General features: G+C 32.9%; 1 protein-coding gene across 2 annotated transcripts; it reads left to right on the top strand.

Annotated features, from left to right (window-relative positions):
* LOC127726075 (uncharacterized) lies at nucleotides 1-26,042 on the top strand. 2 transcript variants are annotated; one of them, XM_052233412.1, is made up of 11 exons: nucleotides 1-82; nucleotides 7,691-7,752; nucleotides 9,319-9,930; nucleotides 10,383-10,692; nucleotides 16,566-16,676; nucleotides 16,963-17,139; nucleotides 17,379-17,642; nucleotides 18,008-18,246; nucleotides 20,721-20,854; nucleotides 24,105-24,165; nucleotides 25,717-26,042. In XM_052233412.1, the coding sequence occupies exons 2-11, from the start codon at nucleotides 7,717-7,719 to the stop codon at nucleotides 25,840-25,842; spliced, it is 2,070 nt and encodes a 689-aa protein (XP_052089372.1). In that variant the 5' UTR covers nucleotides 1-82; nucleotides 7,691-7,716; the 3' UTR covers nucleotides 25,843-26,042. The 2 variants fall into 2 exon arrangements, with proteins under 2 accessions (XP_052089372.1, XP_052089371.1); XM_052233411.1 differs by having other exon boundaries at nucleotides 1-170.
* The last annotated feature ends 1,468 nt before the right edge of the window (nucleotides 26,043-27,510 follow it).

The following is a 27,510-nucleotide window of genomic DNA, read 5'->3' as shown; positions in this document are numbered from 1 at the left end:
TCGGTATATACTCGCAATTTACTTTAAATTCTGCAAAATATAAACAACTCATCTTCATGTATATTTGCTCCTATATTTTCAGGTAGATATATAGGATGTTATTTATTCATTGAAAAACATTTTACTTTTTTTATTGTGATGCCTTCTAAGAAACGTCGTGATCTAAAAGGGTAAGTTGTTTACATCTATTTACAGTAAATACATGTTAGCAGCGATAAGTGATCTGTTTTAACATCATACTCATATAAAAATTTGTTTTGCGTTTCAGTATTATATTAAAACGGACCATTTTTATAAATGAAATACTTAACTAAGCCTATACAAAGTACCCGAAGTATTATGCAATGCATCTTTATAATGTAAGTCATGAGGTAGTTGCGTGTTCCATATACTAATAATGACTACAGATGTGGGTGGACAATTTCTTTCATTGCATAGCATTGTGTTCAGTTTGTCGAAATCTCAATCTGTATTTCCTCACTTAAGGATTTACATCAATAGTTTTAGCTCTTTAGTGAAGGTGTGTAGCATGAATTGCTAATCTTTCTAGGACATAAAAGGTGTTCCCAGTAGGGATGACGTTTAATTTTCATGTAGTTGTAATTGCATTTGTCCGTTCGTCTGTCTGAAATGGGACAAAACGGAAAAAACCACACTGTGCATGCTACTTATAATATAAAGTTCTCTATATTGAAATTCAGAAAAGCTGCACACAAAATAAGATTTACTCGTTTAGTATTAATAATAATACCCGTATTTTTAAGGTTGGTGCTCTACTATTATCTTTGTAACATTGTAACATATAAAACGATCGCTAATAAGGCAAACTCACAATCATCAACAGTTAACTGCAACAAATCAAGCAGGTTAACAGTAAAACTATACAAATCTTTGAATATAGTTAGTAAGTGAATCATATATTTTATTATACTTCATGTCAAAATGCTATATTTTGATTGGCTAATACGAGGGTGTTAATTTTCTCTATTACCCTTCACGGAGACGCTTGATCAAGTGTGCGCTTTATTAAATACGACTCTATCCTATGGCAAATACTCTATTATCCTTCACGGAGACACTTGATCAAGTGTGCGTTTTATTAAATACGGATGGTTGTTATGTACAAGACGTCATAGTTTATTACTTTGAATTTGAAATTTAATCGACAGTAATAACAGAACATTCAGTATAATAAATTAAATAACACATATCTGAGAGGGTGATAGAGTAGATTGTTACCCCTCGAAAAGACATTGTCAACCTTGGCTTCGCCTCAGTTGACAATGTTTTCTCGGGGTAACAATCTGCTCTATCACCCTCTCAGCTATGTGTTATTTATATAATAGTGACCTATATGGCAAGCCGTTTTACTATTTATTCTTATTTCAAGATATCTAATAGACTTTATAAGATATCTCATATAGTTTAAAATATATCTTATACAATTTAGAAGATATCTTATATAGTTTACAAGTGTGGACACAGATGAATGTGGATAGTATGTTTGGATGTTTGATATGACAAAAGGAGTTCTATGTTTTTCCTATATGTTGTTATTAACTGTGTTGAACGATGACAACCAACCTGAGCATGAGGAGTGTTGTTTATTTAATATTTAGATTTTATGTTCAAGACGGACATGGAAGAGACACTAATTGCATTAATTACCAAATGATTATGATAGAATATTTTCCACATCTTTGATTTTGGATACATTTTGTAGCTAGGAGAGCAACACATAATAGGTTCATTTTTTCATGTGATTTTTTTTTTAAATGGGAGATGATATCTGAGAACATGATATCAGGCGGCTGTAATTCAGTGGTTGTCGTTTGTCTATGTGTTACATAATATTTGTTTTTTGTTTATTCTGTGTACATAAATAACATAAATGACTATGTGTTATGGGCTTTGCTCATTGTTGAAGGCTGTACGGTGACCCGTAGTTGTTAATTTCTGTGTCATTTTGGTCTGTTGTGGAGAATTGTCTCATTGGCAATCATACCACATCTTTTTTATATGTATTTGCTCACTATTTGTATGGTTCTATTTATATTACTTTGTGGTGGATTGCAAGTATCATTAGTAAAATATTTTGTTAAAATGTCGAAATTGTTTCTCAGATTAGAAGACATTTATTGGTTTTTAGTAATGACAATGCCTGACATGATGCTTGGGGCTAGAAGAGCTAGAAAGTAAACTTCTGTGTTGTTTTTTATCAATTCTTTGATAACATCTCCTCCAAAGCTGGCCGAAGCAAAAAAAGTTTTGACCAATATGAAAATGATATCAACAAAAAAACCTTTGTGAGCATGCTTCAAAGACTCATAACTGCTCCAAAAGTAATCTGATAGAATTTCAAGCATGTCAAGTGGGTATTATGAAAATCTACTTAATATATCTAAATATCAAAAAAGTTATAGTATTCAATATGAAAAAGGTATTGCAAAATTATTCTCTTTTCAATTTTTTTTGTTATATGGATACAAATATAAGTGATACCAATACAGTATTTGTTGTGGTATGAAAGTGTAGTAATTAACATTTACTGTAACAATGTTAATTCACACAAATTAAGAAATAAACAAATGAATGATAAATGTTGAACATGTACAATGAAATATAGTTTTAGAAATCAATTAGGCCAGATAGGCCTTATAAATTTTGCCCTTTTTTTTTAACATACTGAATGACCATTTACACTCAGGACCGAGTCATCAGTAGGCAGTACAGATGTATTAAAACAACCTAGCATCATATTGCTAGTAGCGAGTGTAGCATTGTCCGGTAAATTTGTTCTTTTTTTTAAATTTGGTTAATGGACAAAAAATGTTTGGTTCAAATCATAATAAAATGCTTTTATCTCCTTATTACTTACATTGTACATAGAATGGATACTACCCTGACAAATCCTTGTACATGAGAGTTGTCTGTCAAATCTTTATTTCACAAAGAATGAATTGCATAACAATGAACTGAGCTCAAAGCAAAGCACTTTAATAATACACTTAGACAAAGAGCTCAATCCAGTGATATACTTTGTACTACAGGTCCTTCCTGAACATCCTATCCACCAAAACCGTATCTCACAAACATGCCATACTACATGGTTGGATCAGAGGTCCTGAAAAAGACATGAATTTTATTATCGTATTTTAATTATATATACACAGGTTAAAAGTTATATACTCCAATGGCAGTCTTTCTTGCTAAAATGTCATGTGTAGAATGTGATATACCATTTTTGGGTCTATATGGGTACTGTCCTTCATATTTATTAGGTCATTTTGACACAGCAAAATATATAGAAAATGTTAACTTTGATCTGGAAATTGAGTTCTTTTTCGCAAAATAAACCCACTAAAACTAAACTTTGAATGCAAAAGACCCCTAAATGGCTAACAGATATTGCTATAAAGAATAGTCCATGATGATTCTTGTTATTAAAAGAGTTCATGAAATGTACACCTATCCTGTCAGTTGAATGGACTAGAATGAGATAAGTTATATAAACATAAAGGTTTTTTCAACTGTTGTGGTGTAAATTAAATCAGTTTTATTTTATGGTGAACATATTTAAGTATATATGTAGATCATTGGCTTTTCAACACATTGATATTTTACAATATCGATTATCTATTTATTGTTATGTTGTTGGTATTTTTCACCTTCCTAAAACAGTTTTAACGCAACATGAACACAAGCTTGATAGATCTTGATAGGGTGTCCTCACATATTTTGACGTTGCTGAAAAATTTTGGTTGACATACGTATCCTCTTCTCATCATTTTTCGTGCTATTAAGAATGCATACTGTCGTCACAATTTCCGTTGAAAAGGCATGCATAGTGCAAATTCATATGACGTACGAAAACATATGATCTGACCATATACATGTACATGTATGTATAGGTTATCAGCTTTTCTACACATATTAGCCAGTAAGCCGCAATGAACCTATTATGGCGAGTGAGCGCAGCTAATGAGCTAAAATGAATCAAATTGTGTCCTCAGTGGGGGATATTTTAAGGGATCTATATGAAGAAAACCTGATCATCTGTTTATCTTTCTATTACTGGCTTTTTCACCTCCCTAACTTGGCCTAAGACAGTTTTTACAGACGAAAGGAATCTTGATAACTACTCCTCACACACATGTATAGATTATCGGCTTTTCTACATGAGTCATGAATATCGTAAAATGTTAGCCAGTGAGCATGCCCGCAATGAACCTTTTTAGCGAGTGAGCCCAGCTAATGAGCTAAAATGAATCAAATTGTGTACTCAGTCACAGTTGGTGATATTTTAAGGTATCTACACAAAGAAAACCTGCTTATATAAATCTCAGTGGCGGATCCACAACTTTTCATAAAAGGGGGGTGGCCGCTGACTGACCTAAGGGTTGCCCACTCCCGTCATGCTTCCCCAGTGGCGGATCCGGGGGAGGGTTCCGAGGGTTGGAACCCCCCTTTTTTTGGACGATCAATGCATTTGAATGGGGACACATAGTTGGAACACACCCCCCCCCCCCACCCACCCTTTGTCCTGAGTTGGGAACCCCCCTTTTATAAAATGGCTGGATCCGCCCCTGCTTCCCTATAAAATCAACCAAATTTTCCCCACCCCCTGGATCCGTCTATGTAACTGTTTATCGTTCTGCGTAATACTGGCTTTTTCACCTCCCTTACTTGGCCCTAGACAGTTGCTTATCTCAATATCTGTTTATCGTTCTGTCACTGGCTTTTTTTAGACTAGAGACTTCATGTGTACAAACCTGACGTCAAACTCCAAACTCGTGTACTATAAAAGAAGAGACAAATGATTTCACATTAAATCCTGTAACATTACATCTAAAGATAATTATAATCCAAAGTAAATTATATTACGATGTCAATGGACTAAATTCCCGCGCAAATGTCATCACTGGGATAGACCAAAACGAATTTTAGGTTTATGTATCATTCACATTCCGATCAATTTACTCAGTTAAATAAAATATATGTGTTAACTATTTTTATATTGGTTTTGAATTTAGTTAATCTATCAGAAAAAAAGATTTATTTCTCGCAGATATATAGCCCTCAATACTATACACCAACTCGACACTGAAGCTAAAAAACCCTAAAACATAATAGTATATGGAATCGTCCAAACGGATTACCTAATATTGATATAGGTGAAATATGTAGATTCAGAATTGTGTACACAGAAATAAGATCAGAAATAAAGCCCTATGTAAGGTGAAAACAATAACACAACTGTATAAAATCATTGTTTATTAAATTTGCTTGCATAAGAACCATGAAGTTAAAATTTATAACGATTACGTTTATCCTGTCAACCCCTTTTCTTCATTGCATCAAGGCTTCCGTTGCTTTACATCGAGCAGCAATTCAACCAATCGGGGAATGTTAAGTTGGGACATACCTCTATTTTTGGAAGCGTGATCTTTACATCGAGGCTTGCGTTGCTTTACACCGAGGCCACAGTTCGACCAATCGGGGAATGTTTATTTGGGGCATGTGACCTATTGAACTGCAGGTTTTATTATATTTTAATCGAAATTGTAGAAAAATGAAATGTTGTTAGTACATACAAAACAGAAAATGATGAATACTTTTAGTAAAAGATAATTTGGATCCGGGTTCTGTGTATTCACATCATTTGTACAACTCTCCTTACTGATGCCATTTTTTGGAATTTCTGTGACCTAAATGGTTCGCGAAAATTAATATTTTATTATATAGTATATTAATATACTAAAGTATATAAGATATCTTACAAAGTTTATTAGATATTTTATAAAGTATATAAGATATCTTCTAAAGTTTATAAGATTTCTTATAAACACTAGATTATATAAAAGAGGGACGACAGATACCAGAGGGACAGTCAAACTCATAGATCGAAAACAAACTGACAACGCCATGGCCAAAAATAAAAAGACAAACAGACAAATAATAGTACAGATGACACAACATAGAAAACTAAAGACTAAGCAACACGAACCCCACTAAAAACTGGGGGTGATCTCAGGTGCTCCGGAAGGGTAAGCAGATCCTGCTCCACACGTGGCAACCGTCGTATATAAGATATATTATATATCCTATGAGATATCTTATATATCCTATGAGATATCTTATATATTATATAAGATATCTTATATATTATATAACATATCTTATATATTATATAAGATATCTTGAATTTAGAATTAATAGTAAAACGGCTTGCCATAGACCTGTGTAATAAAAAATAATGTGTCAACACACATTGTTCAACACTAGATACACGAAAGATATTTAAGGAATGTCTGTAATATTTTTTCTGTCTATGAAGAAATAACATCAAAAATGTGGTGAACACTGAAAAAGTGTGCACCACATTTTTAAGGTTATTTCGAATAGACAGAAAAATAAATTACAGCCATTCCTTATAATTTAATTTAAATTCCATTTTTAAGGAGTAAATCATGAAAAAAAAACCGTTGATGACGTCACGGTCACATGACAAAATTAAAAGTTTCAAAGCATAAATCAATATAACAGTGGATGTCGGTTCCTTATGGAGTCCACCAAATATTTGGAAGATTTTAGAGGAAAGTTTATATGATTACATAATACAGATTTTCGTCTGCTTTCATATGAAAAAATTCGATATTTCATTTAATATCCCCAAAGTGTTTACTTCTGAGTTCAGTGTAAAATGAACAATCTAAAACGAATTGCGATTAATCTCCAGCACTGCTATAGTTATAAAATCTGCTAAGCCGTTCCTGTTAACCAGTGTACCTCCCCGTCTCTTTGTTCTCAGCGACAAAATCCAACAGTTAATTGTGCTAATCATGATCACTCTGATTTGTTGAAGTTCAATTCATTTATGGTTCTTGTACAACAGTTGTTTTCAGTTTTACAAACGACCTGAACTTCGGCACGTGTACTTATTAATGTCATTAAATTTCTACTAACAAGTAGAATTCGTGTACTAACCGTATAACAAACAAAGACTTACTGATGATTTCCTAGCGTTTTATATCTTCGGCAAACATACAGTTTCTTATGAATGACACAGCACTAGTTGTTTAGGCATCGCTCATAATTACAGCTAAGCTTTTGTTCTTATAGTTAATTGTTTGTTTCCGGAATATGCATGTAATATTTGCAACTGGATATGAAGCAAGAAACAATCAACAGATTTTCAAAATCTTTCATTTGACCCGGTCGGGGATCAAGCACACGACCTCTCATATTCGGGGAGAACACACTACCACGATATCACCAAGGCAGTATGTTTACAATAGACTTATGATTAACATCAGTATACTACCATCATATATACTAGTAGTTATCTCCTTATAATAGAAAGACAAAGGATATTGGGTTTCCATCCATGACACAAAATCAGTACATGCACAGCAAAAAACACACAAAAAGCAAAGGAACAGCGCTTGTATTGCTGTTCTTCATCTCAAAGTCACAGTGAGGCGTTAAACACGGAGCAAAAAAACTCTCACCTCACTGCAAGTTTAACCTAGCAGCGGCTTGATTGTTTATTTGCCGTTTGGATAAAGGTTTCATCACAGTACAATGGTCTCAATCGATAACAGGTTAACTTATTTTTACACAATATGTACAATAAATTGTATAAATATGTCCTGTTAACAATGTTTTTTTGTTATTTTGCTTTTTACAGAATTTCCAGCAGCTGACTTCATTCCGATGGGATGCAGCACATCTATTGCAGGGGAGCAAAAGGTATAACACAAAAAGTGTTTAGCATTATTGTAAAAGAATGTTAGTTACTCGATACAATATAAAGATTTCTGGGCTCGTCCGATTCGTTCACTCCCCCAAAAAGATTCGTTTAGAGATAGGTTACAATATAAGTCTCTTGTGTGTCCAGAGAGCCTGGCATAAATAACGTCCCTAGTATAGACAGTGCATTTCTTGTAAATTTTAACCCATGACTGTTACAATTAAGGTCTTGTGTGTCCAGAGAGCCTAGCATAAATAGAGTCCTTAGTAAGGACAGTGCATTACTTGTATGTTAACCCGTACACCTAGTGTGTCCAGAGAGCCTGGCATAATTAAAGTCTCTAGTAAGGACAGTGCATTACTTGTATGTTAACCTGTACACCTAGTGTGTCCAGAGAGCCTGGCATAAATAAAGTCTCTAGTAAGGACAGTGCATTGCGTGTATGTTAACCCGTACACCTAATGTGTCCAGAGAGCCTGGCATAAATAAAGTCTCTAGTAAGGACAGTGCATTACTTGTATGTTAACCCGTACACCTAGTGTGTCCAGAGAGCCTGGCATAAATAAAGTCCCTAGTAAGGACAGTGTATTACTTGTATGTTAACCCGTGCACCTACCCAAACCACTTCCTCATGCTTCGTTACTACAACTGATGATAATATCAATTAACGTTTCGGCAATAACATATATCGACAGTTTGTAGATATTACTATGAGCACTAATTAATTGCGCCCTTTTGATAACAGATTTGTTCCTGTGTAGTTATGAAACACAGTTTATTATCACTATGTGGTTTATATATAGTGAATGTCGAAAGTAAACCTGTCCAGACACTCTGAATACTGCGGTTTCGTTGCCTTGAGCACGAGACCAATGTCGTGTATACCAATATTTATGTTAAGGATCGAGAATGAATAGGTTGTTTCGTGCATATGATAAAATTCAGTATTATATATCTTGTATAAATGCTAGGTCCATTAATTGAAGGTCGTTGGTACTCCAGATGGGACTACTGTTTTTGTTTTTTTGACGTTAAGAAAGAAAAAAAAACAAGTAAAAGTGCCAGAATTGGAAGACAATTAATATAGGGTAAGGTATATGATCGTATATGGAACGAGTAGTTTCTTAAAATCAAAACGAATTTATAATCATTTAGAATATGGCATCACAGTACCACCACATTAATTATTTGGGAAAGATGACAATAAAGCTTAAATTTTAATATATACTTGGGCCGTACTTTGACCTATAATTGTTTACTTTTTACAAATTGTGACTTGGATGGATCTCTGAGGGATGGATAGTTGTCTCATTGGCACTCATACCACATCTTCTTATTAAACTTAATTTAAAATAGAAAGCATTATTACATTCTGAAAACGTCTAAAATTGAGGACTGTCTGTGCACTTTCACACCTGCACATCTAAGGGATCTATCTACTTCGTAATTAACAATTGGTGATTACATATTCAATGTAAGTTATGGTATGTTTATTTTAAGCCTTAAGCATTGTTACCCTTTAGTAAATATGTTTAAAACATGTCCACTGATGTTCTATCTTTCAGAAAAAGCTTGACAACGTCTCATCATCTATATCTACGTCAAACTGTGCTGGGGTTAAAACGATTGTCACAATGCAAAGACAAGCAGAAACATGTAATTTGTCTGAAGATGGTGATGAATCTAATAGTGAATATGACGTATTAACAAATCATGGATCAGTAAATCCTTCCAATCTTATTAATTCTGGCAGAAATTATATGCTGGTAATTAAAACAAATCATAACAGAACCAAAGGTGTCTTCGTTAATACTGACTTTCAGAATGCTGCTTTATTATTGAATGAAATCGTCTCCTTTCTGCTTCATCACGAACCGTCGACTTACAGGTCAGACATGCAGCAGAAATTAACACAGGAGGCAAAAGAGAATCAGATAGTTGAAATTTATTGTAAAATTTGCGCTGAAATATTGGAATCTGGAAGCAGCTCTGTATATCCTGGATTATCACCAGAACACATTGAACCTGTACATACCATGTTGTGGTATTTGTTGAACTGTTCTGATGAAAACTCTGTTCTGAGTGGCATTATTTCTCAGCAAACACACTTCCTTAACATATCAACTGGAAAGCTACAACAGTGGACAGCTCCTCACTTTAGTGGAACTGATGTGAAGGTATTCTATTATGTGCTATTATTGAATAATATTTTAAAATCTGCTAAGTTAAAATACTTTCTCGATTTTGTTTTTGTGGAGTCAATGAACATCATACTATAAGATACAACAAGATCAAGCCATTTAAGCTATGTTGTTCCCAAAATCAAAGATAGATTCCTCATCATTCTTTTTTAATGCAATCAAGACTTGAACATGCTTCATAGTTCTACAAAAAGCATGGCGTTTTTAAAGCCGAGCTGAAATCATATCTTAAAACTCGTTGAAGTGTGAATATCTTAATAACATCTAAAAGGTAAAAAATAAGCTAAATTTGTGTCATTTTGCTCATCGTAAACAAGTAAAAAAGTGCACTTCGTATAACAATTTTAGCTAATATTTTTTTACTACACTTGTAAACATTTGATATCATTCCTAAACGAAATTTACCTTTTACCTTTTTACCATTTAAGTCTGTCGAAGGATCAGATATTCTGGAATGGCTCATGACTATACTACACAACATTGCCATGTTTGAAGATAATGTTCCAAAAGTTCGAGATGTAAACTGCATTGAAGCAATGAAACCGTATTTGGATTCGAAAGATAATACAATTCGACTACTGTGTTTAGCAACCCTAGCTGATTTAGTGAACGAATCAGAAAGTGAGATATTAAAGAGCAATAGTGAAGTCTTTACTTTTTTAATGTGGACAATTTCGATGGCTATGGAAAATGAGGAAAGAAATTACGACGGCTGGTCTCTGGTGGAATTAGCAAGAAGTACGTACAATTATGTCTTTTTCAAATGTAAAACTGATCAAGAAACATCTAGAAATAAGTTGACAAATTATTTGAATTCTTTCAAACGATAGGCGAAAGATACCAAAGGGACATTCAAACTCATAAGTCGAAAATAAACAGATAACGCCATGGCTAAAAAAGAAAAAGACCAACAGACAAACAATAGTACACAAAACACAACATAGAAAACTAAAGACTGAGCAACACGAACCCCACCAAAAACTGGGGGTGATGTCAGGTGCTCCGGAAGGGTAAGCATATCCTGCTCCACATGTGGCACCCGTCGTGTTCAAACTTAGTTACTACCTGAACATTTTTATGAAAAGGGGTGTGTGGTATACATCGATGTAACAGAAACCCAACGACACTAAAGGTAAAAGACATTTAGAGATTAACATAAACAATACATATTTCAAGTTCTAACTCGGCCAAAGTCTACTTGACTTTCCGTTTGTTAAGAATTGTCTCAGAAATAAAGCTTTATTTGCATTTTATTCAACAGCAATCAGAGAAAATCGTGCCAAGAAATGTAATTCACCGCAATCATAGAAAATCTTCTCTTGTAATGTAATCTACTGCAATCAGAGAAAAATCTTTCCTTGCAATGTAATTAACTACAATCAAAGAACATCTTTCCTTGTAACGTAATCTACTGCAGTCAGAGAAAATCTTCCCTTGTATAATGTCACAGCTGTCATTCGGTATATCGAGAAAAATGATCGTGAACGAAGTCAAGTTTTGCGATTGGATCGTGAAAGATCTGCTATAGGATCGTGAATAAAATCTTATCGAGGAGAAACATGCAACGTCAGTAAATAATCTAATTTAATACATTATATTGACAAATATTTGTAAAATAAAACTGTCTGTCAAAATGGTTCAACATAATGATCAGTATCTGAGAAAAATCAAGGTTTAAAAGTACACCGTTTTTTACAAAACTACGAAAGGCAGATTGCTCATCGAAATTTCAAAGAAATAAAAATGTAAACAAACATGATTTTTTTTTTCATATTTTGAATGCATAAACTACCCGGTACTTTTTTTTAAAATATCGTTCCATATTACTGTTTAAAATGGTTCTTAAAGTTAATTTGTTTTAGTTTAATCAGAAACTTTGCAAAAAATGAAAAATTTGATATTTTTGGTCGTGAAAGATCGAGTACCGCTATTTGATGATCATGAAAAGGATCGTGACATATCTGTTGTCGCTTATTTTGGTATTGTAAAAATCCACGAAAACGATCAAATCATTCTTTAAACACATGATAATTTATATTTATAATTGGTATACCAAAAGATTGAATTTCCATGACTTATTCCGCTTTAGTTTTGTTTGTAAATAGAGCTAGGAAAGTTCAGTGGATCTGTTTTTTTCTATTACGACACGGACTAGTTGCCCTATAACAATGTTAGTCCGTCTGTCCTGCATAAGTTAAATGTCGTATGAAGAGTTGATTTCCATAAATTTTATGCACAGTCATATCTATATATACAACTAAAATCATTTTTGATTTTTGTAAAAATTGGAAAAAAACATTGTTTACTAAAAAACGCAGGAAAACAACTGTCATATTCCTGACTTCGTGCAGACATTTTCATAAGAAAATGGTGGGTTAAACGCCCATTTGCATAACAGTTGTTCAATGTTCCTTAATATTGCCAAATTAAGTGAGCAACCCAAACAGACATAATAGGTTAACGTGGCTATAACTGAGATCCAGCAGCCAAAACTGTGTAAACATACAGCACAGACATACAACACAAATGAATTAAACGTTCAAACACACATACAGTTAAATAAAACAAAGACACCAACAAAAAAGTGTTTGTAGTTAATAATACAGTCAGTATAGTAAAGCATATGACATGTTCCTTTTCTAGTGTTCTAAAAACCCCATCCGATATTAGTGATCATGATGCACCTATTGCATTTCTCGAATGTCCAATGTCCGATTTTAAATCTTTTAAAAGAGAAATATGGCTCTATGATAGGGCTGATAAATCAAAATTTGCGGAGAAATTAGATGAAATAGACTGGAACACAGTGCTTCCAGACACTAAAAACACCAACGAGTTGTGTGAAATATTTAAAATAGAATTTTTGAAAATAACCAAAGAGTGTATCCCTACTAAACTAATAACTGTAAGACATAACGACAAACACTGGTTCAATAACGACATAAGACGAGAAATTCGAATTCGAGACCGATAAAGAAAAAAAGCAGTTAAATCCAAGACTGAAAATGACATTTTGAGGTACAAGCAACAGAGAAATAAAGTAAATAATATGAAAAAAATAGCCAAAGAAAAGTTTGAAACAAATTTGGACAGTATTAAACTAGAAAACTCCCCGAACTCAAAAACGTATTGGAAACTTATGAAAATGTTGATTAAATCAAATAAAAATTCGGACAACATACCCCCTCTCCAAAATATTATAAATGATAATGGACTAAACGATGTCGTATATGAAGATGAGGAAAAATGCAGCTTATTAAACAAATATTTTAGTATGATTTCAAAACTTGATGAAGAACATGTAAATTTACCCGAATTTAAAACAAAAACTGATAGTAAATTTTCGGAAATCCAAATTAATACACAAGAAATCATAGATATTATCCAGATATTAGATCCAAACAAGGCATCAGGCCCAGATGTGATCAGCCATAAAATGCTTAAGTTATGTCCGGAAAAGGTTGCAGTTCCGCTAAAAATTATATTCAATAAATCTTTAAGAGAAGGCAAATATCCAACCAGTTGGAAGATAGCTAATTTAATACCTATTTTCAAAAAGTCGGATTCATCCTTGCCTTCAAATTACAGACCAATTTCTCTTATTAGTTGTGTTGGAAAAGTAATGGAAAGAGTTGTTTTTAAGCACTTGTATAATCATCTACACGCTAACAAATTAATTTATGAATATCAATCCGGATTTCTTCCCCAAAATTCAACTGTCCATCAACTTTTAGAAATATACAACTGCATCTTAAACTCTTTGGAAAAAAAAGAAATAAACTGTTTTGTATTCTGTGATTTCTCTAAAGCGTTTGACAAAGTTTGGCATAGAGGTCTTATTCACAAACTGAAAGCCTATGGTATTGATGGAACCTTATTACAGTGGTTTGAAGATTATCTGCATGACAGGAAACAAAGAGTAGTACTGAATAATTCGTCCTCCTCTTTTTGTAATGTGTCAGCAGGTGTACCCCAGGGATCTGTTTTGGGCCCTCTTCTCTTTGTTTTATATATTAATGATATTGCTGATAAGCTTACATCGCTGTGTAGGCTATTTGCAGACGACACTTCATTCAGTTATTCCGGTAGCGATGGTGCACAGATTAAATCTGTGATCGACCGCGACCTGAAAGAGCTGGACGTTTGGTCAACTAAATGGCTTATGTCATTTAATCCTGATAAAACAGAAATTATGATATTTTCAAATATTGAGATACCAGATCTCAACTTTTCCCTAAATGATAAAACTATCCCTATAAATACATCGCATAAGCACCTGGGAGTTACCTTTAGTTGTGACGCAAAATGGAACAATCATATTGAAAGTATAATTACAAGTGTAAAGAAACACCTTAATGTTCTGCGTAAACTTAAATATCGACTGTCTCGTAATGATTTAGAAAAACTTTATCTAGTTTTTATTAGACCCATTTTTGAATATGCCACGGAAGTGTGGGATAATTGTGGGATATGTTATTCAAATAAATTAGAAAATTTGCAATTGGAAGCCGCAAGAATTGTAACAGGTCTACCAATCTTCACTAAACTGATACTCTGTACTCTGAGGTTGGCTGGGAATCTTTATATGAAAGACGAAGAAGAAGAAAATTACAGATGTTTTATAATATAAATAAAAAACATGCACCTCAGTACCCGTGTAATCTTGTCCCCCCATGTATACAAAGTACAACCAACTATCCGTTGCGAAACGGTCAAAATATCATTGTTCCATTTTGTAGACTTTCCCTTACCACCGAATCTTTTATTCCATCCACAATACGAGAATGGAATAAGCTTGACTTAAAAATTCGAAACACCGACTCTATAGCTAAATTTAAGAGAGAATTGAAAAATGAAAGTGTTCAGAGTAGAGTTGCGCCGTATTATATGTACGGTCAGAGAAAACTGAATATTATTTTAACTCAATTGCGATGTTCCGCTTCATTTTTGAACTCTGACCTTTTCAATGCTTACATTATACTGGATCCTTCGTGTCAGTGTGGGTCTGATATTGAGGATGTTCATCATTTTCTTTTAGTTTGCCCAAAATACACTACGTGTAGAGAAATTTTACTTAACAATCTTAATTGGCTTACTGAAAACTTTATTATTGATACTAAATTATTAACTTGCGGAGATCTTGAACTTTCAAATGAACAAAATCTCCTAATTTTCAAACATGTTCAAGATTTCATTAAAAGGTCTAACAGATTTCTAGTACCTTCATAAAATATTATTGCTACCGGCACGGATGATCATCACCATCAAACCTAAGTCAACATCACAGAAAATATAATTTGCTTCTTTTTCTTTTCCTCCTTTTCCATTCTTCTTGTTCTTTTTTTCTTTTTATTTATAGTTCGTATAATATTTAATGAATTTGTTAGCTTTACATGCATGCTCATAATGTTATTATTGTATATATACTTGTATTTTAATATGGAGAAGACTTCATAAGTATGATTTACTTGTGTCTCATCCATTTTGCTGATATTTAGCAAATAAAATATGTTTAAACTAAGTAAAGCATAGTGATACAGGAGTTATTGCCCTTGAAAGAAACTATAATATATCGGAAGAAATCTGTTCAGCAAAACAAGATCTACAAATAGGTCAGTTTGGCCGAAATTGTCAACTGATCGCTTAAAGGAATTTTTTCCCTTGCAAGATGGTCTTTCACTATTTTTTGCAGAAACCATCGTAGAGAGATATTGTAAATAGCAAAGATATTAAGCACAATAAGATCTACAAATAAGTCAACATGGGCAAAATTGTCAACTGAATCCTTTTATGAAATGTTGCCTCTCATTGAATATTTTTATCCGTTTTATGATTTATTGCAGAAACAAAGATTGATACATTGTGCATAGCAACAACATACAGCAAAAATGTTCAGCAAAATAAGATCTACAATTAAGTATTCATAGTTGAAATCGTGAATTGACCCCTGAGTGGAGTTATTGCCATTAATTGATATACGATATTGTTTTCCATTTTGCACACACTATAATAGACGGAGAGAAACAGTAAAAATGGTCACAATAAGATCTACAAATCAAATCAGACGTTATGGCCGAAATTGTCAACATACAGACTCCTTTTACAAATTATTTTCCCTGAATGATGTTTTTTACCCTTTTTGCATTTTTGTAAAAAACTATAGGAGTTATAGAGAAACTTTAAAAAGCAAAAGAAGATTTACAAGTAAGTCAACATGGCCAAATTGTCACACTAGTTGTAGGATTTATTGCCATTAAATGACGTTTTTTTTATCTCAAAAACTTTAATAGATAAACTTAAATGACCATCAATACAAGACTTACAAAATGTCACTTAATAATACCTACTAATGAGCAAACATGACTGATTGCAATAAAAGGGAAAAATATCAAAATTGCATATTTCTAACCAGGTGAGCGATTCAAGCTCTTGGAAACCTCTTGTTTTTCTAATTATTGACAATGAAACGTTTTCGTGTTTCGTAAAAGAAAAATATTACCATGATATTATATTTTCTAACTTGTAATTTGTTTTATCTTTAAATAAAAAAAAAAACTCATTCAAAGATAGTATTTTGCATTAAAGCTTGCTTGCGTTTCTTTTTATTTCAGTTGTTCATCAAGTGGCAAGAAATGACAACAATAAGAGAACAGTTGTACAACATGGTGCTGTTCCTCTTCTTGTGAAAATCAGTGACAGTGGCAACATCGAGGAACAACGTGGTAAATTATATACTGTTCAATTTATTTTTTAATAAACTCTAAAAACTGACGTAGGCTACAAACAATAATTCGTTCTTACTCTAAATTATTGGTTCTTCCAGTAAATGAATATATGTTCAGATAAGCCATGTACTAAGTTAAGTTTGAATGCAACAATTGATTTACATTCATATCATATTGTATTGCATTTAATTTTTCAATAGTATTATAATTTTAATTTATGTTTCCGAGTAATAAAGAACATCATGATGTCATAGATTGTAACTTTATAGACGTTTATCTACAGAGGCTGTACGTGCTATCTGGACGTTATCATTTGATGAAAAAAACAGAACAGAGATGATAGAGACGGAAAAATGGAAGGTGATAGAGACATTAGAAAAAATGTCCCAATCGTCAGACCAAACAGTAAAAAGAATTAGCAATAAAGCTTTATGGACGATAACAGACCACCAAAAAAGCTGTAAATATCATATAATTATGTTGTAAATTAATAACAGTTGACACAATAATTCATGTATGTATTTGTGATTTATTTTACTCATAAACCAAGAGTATTTTTAGATGTATCATACATATATTTGAATTTAAAATTTTGAATGGTATAAAAAATCATGTGCTTAAGTAAATGATTTATATGGATCACGATGATTATAAAAACAAAATTAGCATTTCTTAATTTTTTCAATTTATCTTCTCTAGTGCAAACTCGAATTGGTGGTTTGCAAGACGGCAAACCAATAGGAAATGCCAACAGACACATTATGATCAGTTACAACTGGGGACACCAACCAATGGTAAAACAGATACGTGATAGTTTAAGGAACAGTGGTATCAAAGTATGGATGGACGTAGATGATATGCAAGGGTCAACACTGCAGGCTATGGCTAAAGCTGTTGAGCAGGCGGATATCGTACTTGTTTGCTATTCATTTAAATATAAGAACAGCGATAACTGTAGAGCTGGTTTGTGTTGTTTATATTGTTTATTAAATCTAAATGTATATTTACGTACACACAAAAATAAATCATATCGAACAAGACAAAATTTGATAGAGAATTTAATCACATCTATTCCTAATAACAAGGTTATATGACCTAATTTCTTCAATCAATCGGCTTATTTTGATTTACTTTAGTGACAACGTCGGCCATTTGAGACAATATATGCTATGTTCATCCATTTTTAGACCCATTTAACATTTAGAGGAAATAATTGTTTATAAATGATCCGTTAAAAAAAATATGGCAGTTTAAATTATGCCGACACAATGATAATGTCCTTTTCATGTATTTTAATTTTAAATCAGATTGAATTGTCATATTTACAGAGGCAGAATACGCATTTCAATTGAAGAAAAAGATAATACCATTAAAAATGGAAATGAATTACAAGGCTGATGGTTGGCTAGGGTTAATTATTGGTGCCAAACTGTTTTATGACTTCAGTGGAAAATATCCATTCGAGAAAAAAACAAACGAATTGATCCGAGAAATACTGGAGGCATTGAACAGAAGTACAAAAGTACTGGTAGAGGTACCAGATCATGTTGTTAAATCACACCAGGAGGTAAATACATAACAGATAACTGTATACCTGAGGGTTTGTAAGAACTTTTGTTGACAAACATTTCATGCGTATTCTGATACTTTGTCTTAGATACATGATTTTTTTCGAGCCTTCGACTTTAGTCGAAAAAGCGAGACATAGCGATCCTACATTCCGTCGGCGTCGGCGTCGTCGTCGTCGTCGTTGTCGTCGGCGGCGTCCACAAATATTCACTCTGTGGTTAAAGTTTTTGAAATTTTAATAACTTTCTTAAACTATCCTGGATTTCTACCAAACTTGGACAGAAGCTTGTTTATGATCATAAGATAGTATCCAGAAGTAAATTTGTTAAAAAAAATATTTCATTTTTTCCGTATTTTACTTATAAATGGACTTAGTTTTTCTGCCAGTAAACAATACATTCACTCTGTGGTTAAAGTTTTTAAAATTTTAATAACTTTCTTAAACTATCCTGGATTTGTACCAAACTTGGACAGAAGCTTGTTTATGATCATTAGATAGTATCCAGAAGTAAATTTGTTAAAAAAAAAATTTCATTTTTTCCGTATTTTACTTATAAATGGACTTAGTTTTTCTGCCAGGAAACAATATTTTCACTCTGGTTAAAGTTTTTAAAATTTTAATAACTTTCTTAAATTATCCTGGATTTGTATCAAATTTGGACACAAGCTTGTTTATGATCAAAAGCTAGTATCTAGAAGGAAATTTTGTTAAAATTTGTACCTGTTTATCCGTATTTTACTTATAAATGGACTTAGTTTTTCTTCCAGTTAACATTAAATACAGTCTGCAGTTAAAGTTTTTAAAACATTTATTAGATTCATAAACTATCCTGGATTTATACCAAACTTTGACAGAAGCTTCTTACAATCAAAAGATAGTATCTAAAGGAGTATTTTTATTGATTTTTTTTCCTCATTTTTGTTGAGCCTGCGATTAACAGCAAAAGTAGGCGAGACACTGGGTTCCGCGGAACCCTTACGAATTTTTTTATTAGTTCTTATTGGCTTTGAACTAGGTTTTAGCAACTGCAATTACTCTCAAATCGATACTCTGTGACTCTTTTGGTTTGTTATTTTAGGTGTGTTGTACACCAATCAGGCCGTTTCTTTTCTCGTTTGAATTGTTTTTCCTTTTGTCATGTCGTGGCCTTTTATAGCTTGCTATGCGGTATGTACTTTGAAACAAAATGCATGGATATTGACTTATATTCAAAAGTGATAGGCATACCATATACTACCATCCCTCATGAAGCAGTGACTAGATTTTAATGAAACGTTCATTCACAGAGTAATTTCACATAATACCCATGTTTTTAATATAAAAAATGAGCCATTTACCAAAAACGGCAATCTGGTGTAAATCTGTGAGCTCGATCAAATTGTTTTTTTAGAAAGAGTGAAACATTTAGGGAAACCAACAACCATATGACGTCCGATAAAAAACAACAGAAAAAGACGAACGTATAATTTAATTAAAATAACAGTGACAAAACATAGAACACGAAATCCTAAAAAAAAAAAAAACGAGGGTACTAAGTTGGAAATATCAAGGTTCTTTCATCGAGTTCTTTTGACAAAATTTGATGTATGTTTCTTATCATAAAAGGCGGTATTTTTTAAAGAGATAAACAATATTTGTCATAACTTTTCAGATCTCATAAATGAGGCAAAATTTGTTTGGTTATTTACTGATGAAAATGTGTCTGTCCTAAAGTATTTAGGGAATTATATTATCAAATGTTTAGATGTTAGACGAAACATGAATTAATATAACTTAGTCAGGAGCCTGTTGTTCAGTGGTTGTCGTTTGTTGGTGTGGTTCATAAGTGTTTCTCGTTTCTCGTTTTTTTTATAGATTAGACCGTTGGTTTTCCTGTTTGAATGGTTTTATACTAGTCATGGTGGGGCCCTTTATAGCTTGCTGTACGGTGTGAACCAAGGCTCAGTGTTGAAGGCCGTACTTTACCGTATAATTGTTAACTTTTTTATACATTGTGACTTGGATGGAGAGTTGTCTCATTGGCACTCATACCACATCTTATATATGTACAAGTATAATGTATAATTAATAAAGATGATTGTTGAAACGATTTTATGATTCTGGTCCTGCCTGGAATAAAATGTGCATTGTTTATATAAGATGAAAATATGTAGGTTTATAATAATATGAACATTTAATATTTCATTTAAATGTAAAAAAATCAAAGTGTGCTGTTTTGTGTGCATAAATGTCCTGCTGCCCACCAAGAGCCCTTAATTGGAACAATAAATATTTTTCTTATCATAGATTTGAGATTGCTCTAATTTAGTCTCATAGTTTTCAGATAATTATACTTATAGGTGTTCAAATCTCCATAGCTGTATGTATGAACGCATATAAGTCTTATCATATGTATTTGAACTGTATGTAATAAAGTACATTTTAGAACTTTATACAAAAAGGTCTATGAAGTATTATTTCTATTGTTACAGCCAATATTGCAAGCAGAGATACCAGTGATGTCGGGTGCACAACCAAAGGAAGGAAAGACTACTGTAATTAACACAGTGAGGAAATGGACACCTTCCCAAGTAGAAAAATGGCTAGATAATAATAGTCTGCCGAAGTATGTCGTTTTTTTTTTGCTAAGTGTCTTCGCTCATTCTGAGCTTTACACTTATGAAAAACGTTTTTTCTCAAATATTTAAAATATCTTGGATCAATATGCTATAATTATATAATAAAGTAAGGATTATTCAATGGTTTTCGAAGTAATATATCAAAGATTGCATGATCTTGAGAAGTTAGGTATATTGTATAGAAATGTCTATTGTTGAAGACTTTGTTGACCTCCAAATGCCTTTGGGTATTGTGTCGTTCACTTGGGTTGCTGTCTCATTGTCAAATACACAACATATTTCATCAAAGTACTGAAGTACTGAACATCGGATTACCGCAAGTTCTGGTGGATGGTCACAAGCACTTGTCTCAGAAAAAAAATCACATCTCTATACCTGAAAGTTAGGTTAAGGTACATAGATATATTTTTTTCTGAGACAAGTTCCTGTGTGGATGATGAATAAATGACAGGGAATTCAACCTCACCGTAATAATATTATATTGTAGTGATATAATCATTTGTTATCAGTATACTCTGCTTTGTTGTAATATATTATATTAATATTTGTATACCAGTTATATATATAACAGATCATCTTAATAACTCTACAGGCAAATTTTCATCCATTTATATATCATTCTATTCTACTATTCTAATGATAGTGCAGTGCAAGAGCATGGTGGACACTCTTCTGTAATAAATCGTTTTTCTAATAGATTGGATTTGAGTAGGCATTCATATTTTCCCGCTTTTGTTGCAAAACATTCTCGAGATATTCTTCCGCATGCGTTAACACAAATTTTCGGTATCCATGATTTGTTATTGATATATATATATTAATCACGACAAAACATTTTCATACATTTATCTATGTTCTTAAAAATTATTTTCATGAATATTTATTGATGGAATTAATATATAACAAGCGATAAAGAATGTTATTTTACACTCGATAATATCCGCGTAATTATACGAAATACGTTCGGTTATCAGTCAAACGGCAAGGAAATTTCTGCGGCAACATAACACTGGTATGACCTCTCAGGGTCACATTCGATGTAAAAATGACAACAAATTGTCAGACATTCTAAAAACAAAAACTCCATTTGAAGTAAAGCTTTCGGTACATGTTAATTCATGTTGGCCGTTTTTTTGATATGCAAATTCTCGGACGTTTATAACAACTTTCGAATTTTGACAATGTGAGTGAAAAAATCTCGGGAACTTGAATCGGTCCTATCTCTTTATTTCTTTCATTTCTGTTTAAAATAGTTAATGGAGACATACATCGGACCATTTGTTTTCTCATTTGAATTGTTTCTAATTTTTGTCGAGCCTGCGACTTTTGTCGCAGAAAGCTCGACATAGGGATAGTGATCCGGCGGCGGCGGTGGCTACGGCGGCGGCGTTAGCTAACTTCTTAAAAGCTTTATATTTTAGAAGCTAGAAGACCTGGATGCTTCATACTTTGTATATAGATGCCTTATGTTACGAAGTTTCCGTCTGTCATAATTATGTCCATTGTCCTTGACCTCATTTTCATGGTTCAGTGACTACTTGAAAAAAAAAGTCAACATTTTTTGTAATGTTAATTTCTTTCTTATTATGAGTAATAGGATAATTATATTTAGTATGTGCGTACCTTGCAAGGTCCTCATGCCCGTCAGACAATTTTCATTTGACCTCGACCTCAATGCATGGATCAGTGAACAAGGTTAAGTTTTCGTGGTCAAGTCCATATATCAGATACTATAAGCAGTAGGTCTACTATATTTGGTATATGGAATGATTGAAAGGTGTTCATGTCCAACTGGTAGGTGTCATCTGACCTTGACCTCATTTTCATGGTTCAGTGGTCAAAGTTAAGTTTTTGAGTTTTGGTCTTTTTTTCTAATACTATATGCAATAGGTCAACTATATTTAGTATGTGCGTACCTTGCAAGGTCCTCATGCCCGTCAGACAATTTTCATTTGTCTAGGACCTCATTTCATGGATCAGTGAACAAGGTTAAGTTTTCATGGTCAAGTCCATATATCAGATACTATAAGCAGTAGGGCTACTATATTTGGAATATGGAATGATTGTAAGGTGTACATGTCCAACTGGTAGGTGTCGTCTGACCTTGACCTCATTTTCATGGTTCAGTGGTCAAAGTTAAGTATTTGAATTTTGGTCTTTTTTTCTAATACTATATGCAATAGGTCAACTATATTTGGTGTTTGGAAATATTTTATGATGTACATGTCAGTCTCGCAGGTTTTATTTGACCTTGACCTCATTTCCACGGTTCATTTCTCAGTGTTTAGTTTTTGTGTTGTGATCTGTTTTTCTTCAACTATAAGCAATAGATCAACTATATTTGTTGTATGGAAGGATTGTAAGGTGTATATGTCTGTCTGGCAGGTATCATCTGACCTTGACCTCATTTTCATGGTTCATTGGTCAATATTTAGTTTTCTTGGTTAAGACTGTTTCTTAGAAACTATAAGCAATAGGTCAAGTATGTTTGGTTTATTGAATGATTGTAAGGTGTACATGTATTTCTCGTTTGGTTTATCTGACCTTGACCTCATTTTCTTGGATCATGTTAAGTTTATGTGTTACTTGTAGTAAAGCTTTATATTAAGGACTATCAACATAAAATCAATGGTTAGTAAAGAAGGCGAGACATTTCAGTGTGTGCACTCTTGTTTCATACCGGGGCCTTTTATAACTTACTATACGGTATGGGTTTTGTTTATTGTTGAAGGTCTTACAGTGCCCTATAATTGTTTACATCTTTGTCCTTTGTATTGTGGTGGATATAGTGGTCTCCTTGGCAATCAATTGCAAACGGCACATCTCCTTATTTTTATATAACTGGTGTTTTTTGGCATTTTCTTGTTACTAAAAATTTTTTCCTCCCTTTAAAAAAAAACTAAAAAACACAAATATAAGAGAATGCGGATGAGAAGGAATGGATTCATGTTGAAATTGATAACAATTTTAACGTTCCTTTGTTTGTAATAGACCAACATGTTTAACTTTATTTTTATCGTGGTAGTTTTGAAAGGTACCAGTTCACAAAAAACGTATTCGGACTCCGATCCTACTTTGGTTCGAGGCAGGCGTGGAATGAGCATACGACCTCCCTCACTCGAGACGAGCACGATACCATGAAACCATCGAGGTTGTTAACTGAATAAAGAGGAAACCCATTTTTTTCTCGATAAATATTTTGGCGAATATATAAATGTATAATAAATTTTATTTCAGAAAATTGCTGGGGCGTTTAAGAGGAAAAGACGTCGCATTTCTCCGGCTCCTTGTACAGGAGGTTAGTTGTTTTCATTAGTTAATGCTAGTAAACGGTAAACATCAACAATTAATCCCGACCTAAAATATCAAATTTTTAAAAGCTTGAAAAAAAGATACTGATAAATTGGTCTTTTTGTGATTAAATCGTGATTTTAGTTATGAAATTTTGTTGAATGATACAGGACATGATTCTTTCTAATTAGAAAAGTGACCGAGAGAGAAGGGAAGATACCAGAGGATTGAAAAAAAAACTAAATGATTTTGAACCGTTTTATTTGTATTTTTTGTCTGACACAAAGAAAGTTTATTCTCCGAAATCAAGCAAAAGTTAGTTTGGAATGTAACACGGGAAACTTCCTCAAAACGAATGAATGGTGAATAATTTCACACAAAGAAATGTTGGCAATGTCCGTCTACTATCTGTCCTACAGTATAGGAATGGAACGAAACTTTACAGAACTACTTATTATCAAGTTTAGTTTTGCAACATGGGCTTCATTATTACTACATATGGGGAGGATTGTCATCTCAAAGTTTCGTGTTTAATGTAGTTGACGATATTACCCCGCATTTGTGTGCTTAAATTAAAGAATGTCTCTCAAATCGATACAAAGGGTCATCTTAAACATGCAGTGAGATGTAAACATTTGCCCGTGTTGAAGTTTTGTCAAGATTATGTAGGGATTTGAACTATAAACCAAAAGGAATGAAAAAACTTGCAGGAATAACTTCACGTCATATTGAGTTACGCACCTTTATATTAATTTTTCTGTTGGGAGTTTTATTTTTGGAGGGGGGGGGGGGGCTAAATCAGGAAGTTTGTTGATTATAGTATCTGAGACCTTACATACAGGTAGATCGTTAAATAAAACACTATTACTTCACATCACGTGTATATCTTAATTATATTGTTTTAGGATGTACTTCATATAACGGAATATGGATTCTATCATATCTACATACAGTAAGGGTTAACATTGGTTCTTTGCTCCGAGGTCCATCTTAATTTAAAAGTTAGTCCAGGCTCCATATAATGGGCTCCGAGCTCCTTTGCACAATATTTTAGGCTTCCGGCTTTACTGAAAGGTTTCCGGGCTCCAATAATAAAAGGATATGGCGCTGAACTCCGGGCCCGGGCTCCAACGGGACTGATGAAACCCTTGTTTTTACCTTGATACAAGATAGATTGTCAACAACAAAATCACAAACCGTTCGTATAAGAATAGAGATAATAACTGCACACCATATGTAAATATGAACATGATATCAATCGGTTATATTAAGAAGGACTTATACTTTGCGTTTTTTTATATTGTAATAATTCTTGGATTTTCCCAAAGTAAAAGACAGACTTTGCATTTTTCTACACATGGTATTATTTTTCAACACAAAATCACCTCAAGTTTGTATTGAACTGTTTTAAAGCTTGTCAAATTGTCTTAAGCACAGTTGAAATTGTGTGCAATTCTGATAGACAACTTGGTGTGATTATGGCTTTTTGTCTTTTGAAATTTCGATTAAAGGAGACATAGTTTTTGTGGGAAAAAAATATTGTATTGTTTTCTTTCAGTGTCCAAGTACATTCTACCAAACAATCAGGGATCAATTGGATTTAAAGGATGTAAAATCAATGTCGGATTTCCGGTTTGCTTTGGAGGACCTCGACACAGACGCGCATTCCTCTTCATCTTTGTGATATTTCCAAATATGACAAACTAGAAAATAAACAAAGCACACGATGTACAGTTTTTTAAATGACTCCTAGCTGAGATGATGATAGAGCAGATTGAGAAAAACCTCGAGAAAACATTGTCAACCGAGACAAAGCTGCCAAATTTGATATCAATCTTATAAATGTTAATATGAAATGTTGAATAAAATAATTAGCAGTTAGAATGAATGTTAGGTTTATTTTATAAAACAAATATCAATAACGTAATTTTTCAATTTCAATATTTATTTATTTCTAATTTTAATTTTTTCTTTTGTTCTTCTTTCTATTTTCATGAGGACTCAGACTGGAGGGTTTCGAGATTAATTTGAAAGAAAAACCATTTACATACAAAATGAAACACAACAAGATATTTTATCAAACATAAAGACTAAGTGGTAATATAACTTACCAATTAATAATTAACACACGCAGGAATGTATAAATATTTAGAATATAGCAAAGTAAGAAAGTAAGTAAATTTTATTTAGAGTCGGCATATATATACATAATAACAGACAAAACATGAGCTCTGGTGAACTCTTTAACCGACTATCACATAAAAAATCATGAAGCATCATGCAAATACTAATAAATAAAAATGAAAAAGCATGCAAATTTAATGAAAGCAAATTAATTTTGATTTATGAGCCTCCAGAGTCAAAGCTCATGTGGCAAGCGCCTCTATGTGCACTGAACGGGGGAATCAGCAAATCACTTGAATATCATAAAATAATAAACTAAAAAGCATAAAAACAATAAATAAATAAATTATTAAGCACTAGCATTTAATAGCAGATATATTTAATAAATGCATAAAAAGCAGAGCAAAAGGCCATTATAAAAAGAAAGAAAGAAATTTCAGCTTTGAGACAGCACTGGATGGAAACGGCATGAACTGCAGTTGCATTTTTGACCCCCACACCAGGAATTTATATAATTCCTAAACTGGTCATAGGAGGTCATGATTCTAGCCTCATTGGAAAGGGAGTTCCATACTTGTGCTGCCTCAAATCTAAAGGATCTTTTACCATAACTTGAGGTTCTAGGTCTAGGTACCTCAGCAGTGTTCACATACCTGAAATTATATGAATTGTTTTTTATTACAACTAGATCTTGAATAAATAAAGGACATTTTTTATTAATTATTTTAAAGGTCTCCAAGGCAATTAATCGCATTCTACGAGTTTTTAGTGATGGAAGGTTTGAAATCTGCAGGAGTGTTTCGTATGAACTCTGATGATCTTCATAAATAAAGCGAATCGCTCGTTCTTGTATTTTTTTTCTATTTTTCTGGTATTTTGTTCCCCACAGAAATGCCAAGTCAAAGGGCAGTAACTAAAGTTTGCCATAATAAAAGAGTAATGAATTGTAAGTTTACTCAGTTTGTTTAGGTGTTTCCCAATTCTTTTCAAAACATTTAATTGCCTTGCAGCCTTTTTACAAATATTTGAAATATGTAAATTGAAGTTTAATTTAAGATCAATTGTAACTCCAAGCAGTTTAACCTCATCCTCACATGATATAGAAATACCATTCAAATCAAACACAATCTTTTTATCATGTGTTTTTTTGCCAAGAGAGATAGCTTGAAATTTCTCTGGGTTGGCCTGCATTTTATTTGAAGAAAACCACTGTATTAAATAATTGCTG

Source organism: Mytilus californianus, unplaced genomic scaffold (genome assembly GCF_021869535.1).
Source record: "Mytilus californianus isolate M0D057914Y unplaced genomic scaffold, xbMytCali1.0.p SCAF_16, whole genome shotgun sequence".
Taxonomy (NCBI): domain Eukaryota; kingdom Metazoa; phylum Mollusca; class Bivalvia; order Mytilida; family Mytilidae; genus Mytilus; species Mytilus californianus.
This window is presented reverse-complemented; position numbering and strand designations above follow the sequence as displayed.

What these genes read in the sequence shown, in the direction of transcription:
- LOC127726075 (XM_052233412.1), top strand. Translation starts at nt 7,717, where the DNA reads ATGGGATGCAGCACATCTATTGCAGGGGAGCAAAAG. An exon ending in CAACATCGAGGAACAACGTG is followed by an intron (nt 16,677 to 16,962) that starts GTAAATTATATA and finishes GTTTATCTACAG; the next exon opens with AGGCTGTACGTGCTATCTGG. An exon ending in TTGTTAAATCACACCAGGAG is followed by an intron (nt 18,247 to 20,720) that starts GTAAATACATAA and finishes CTATTGTTACAG; the next exon opens with CCAATATTGCAAGCAGAGAT.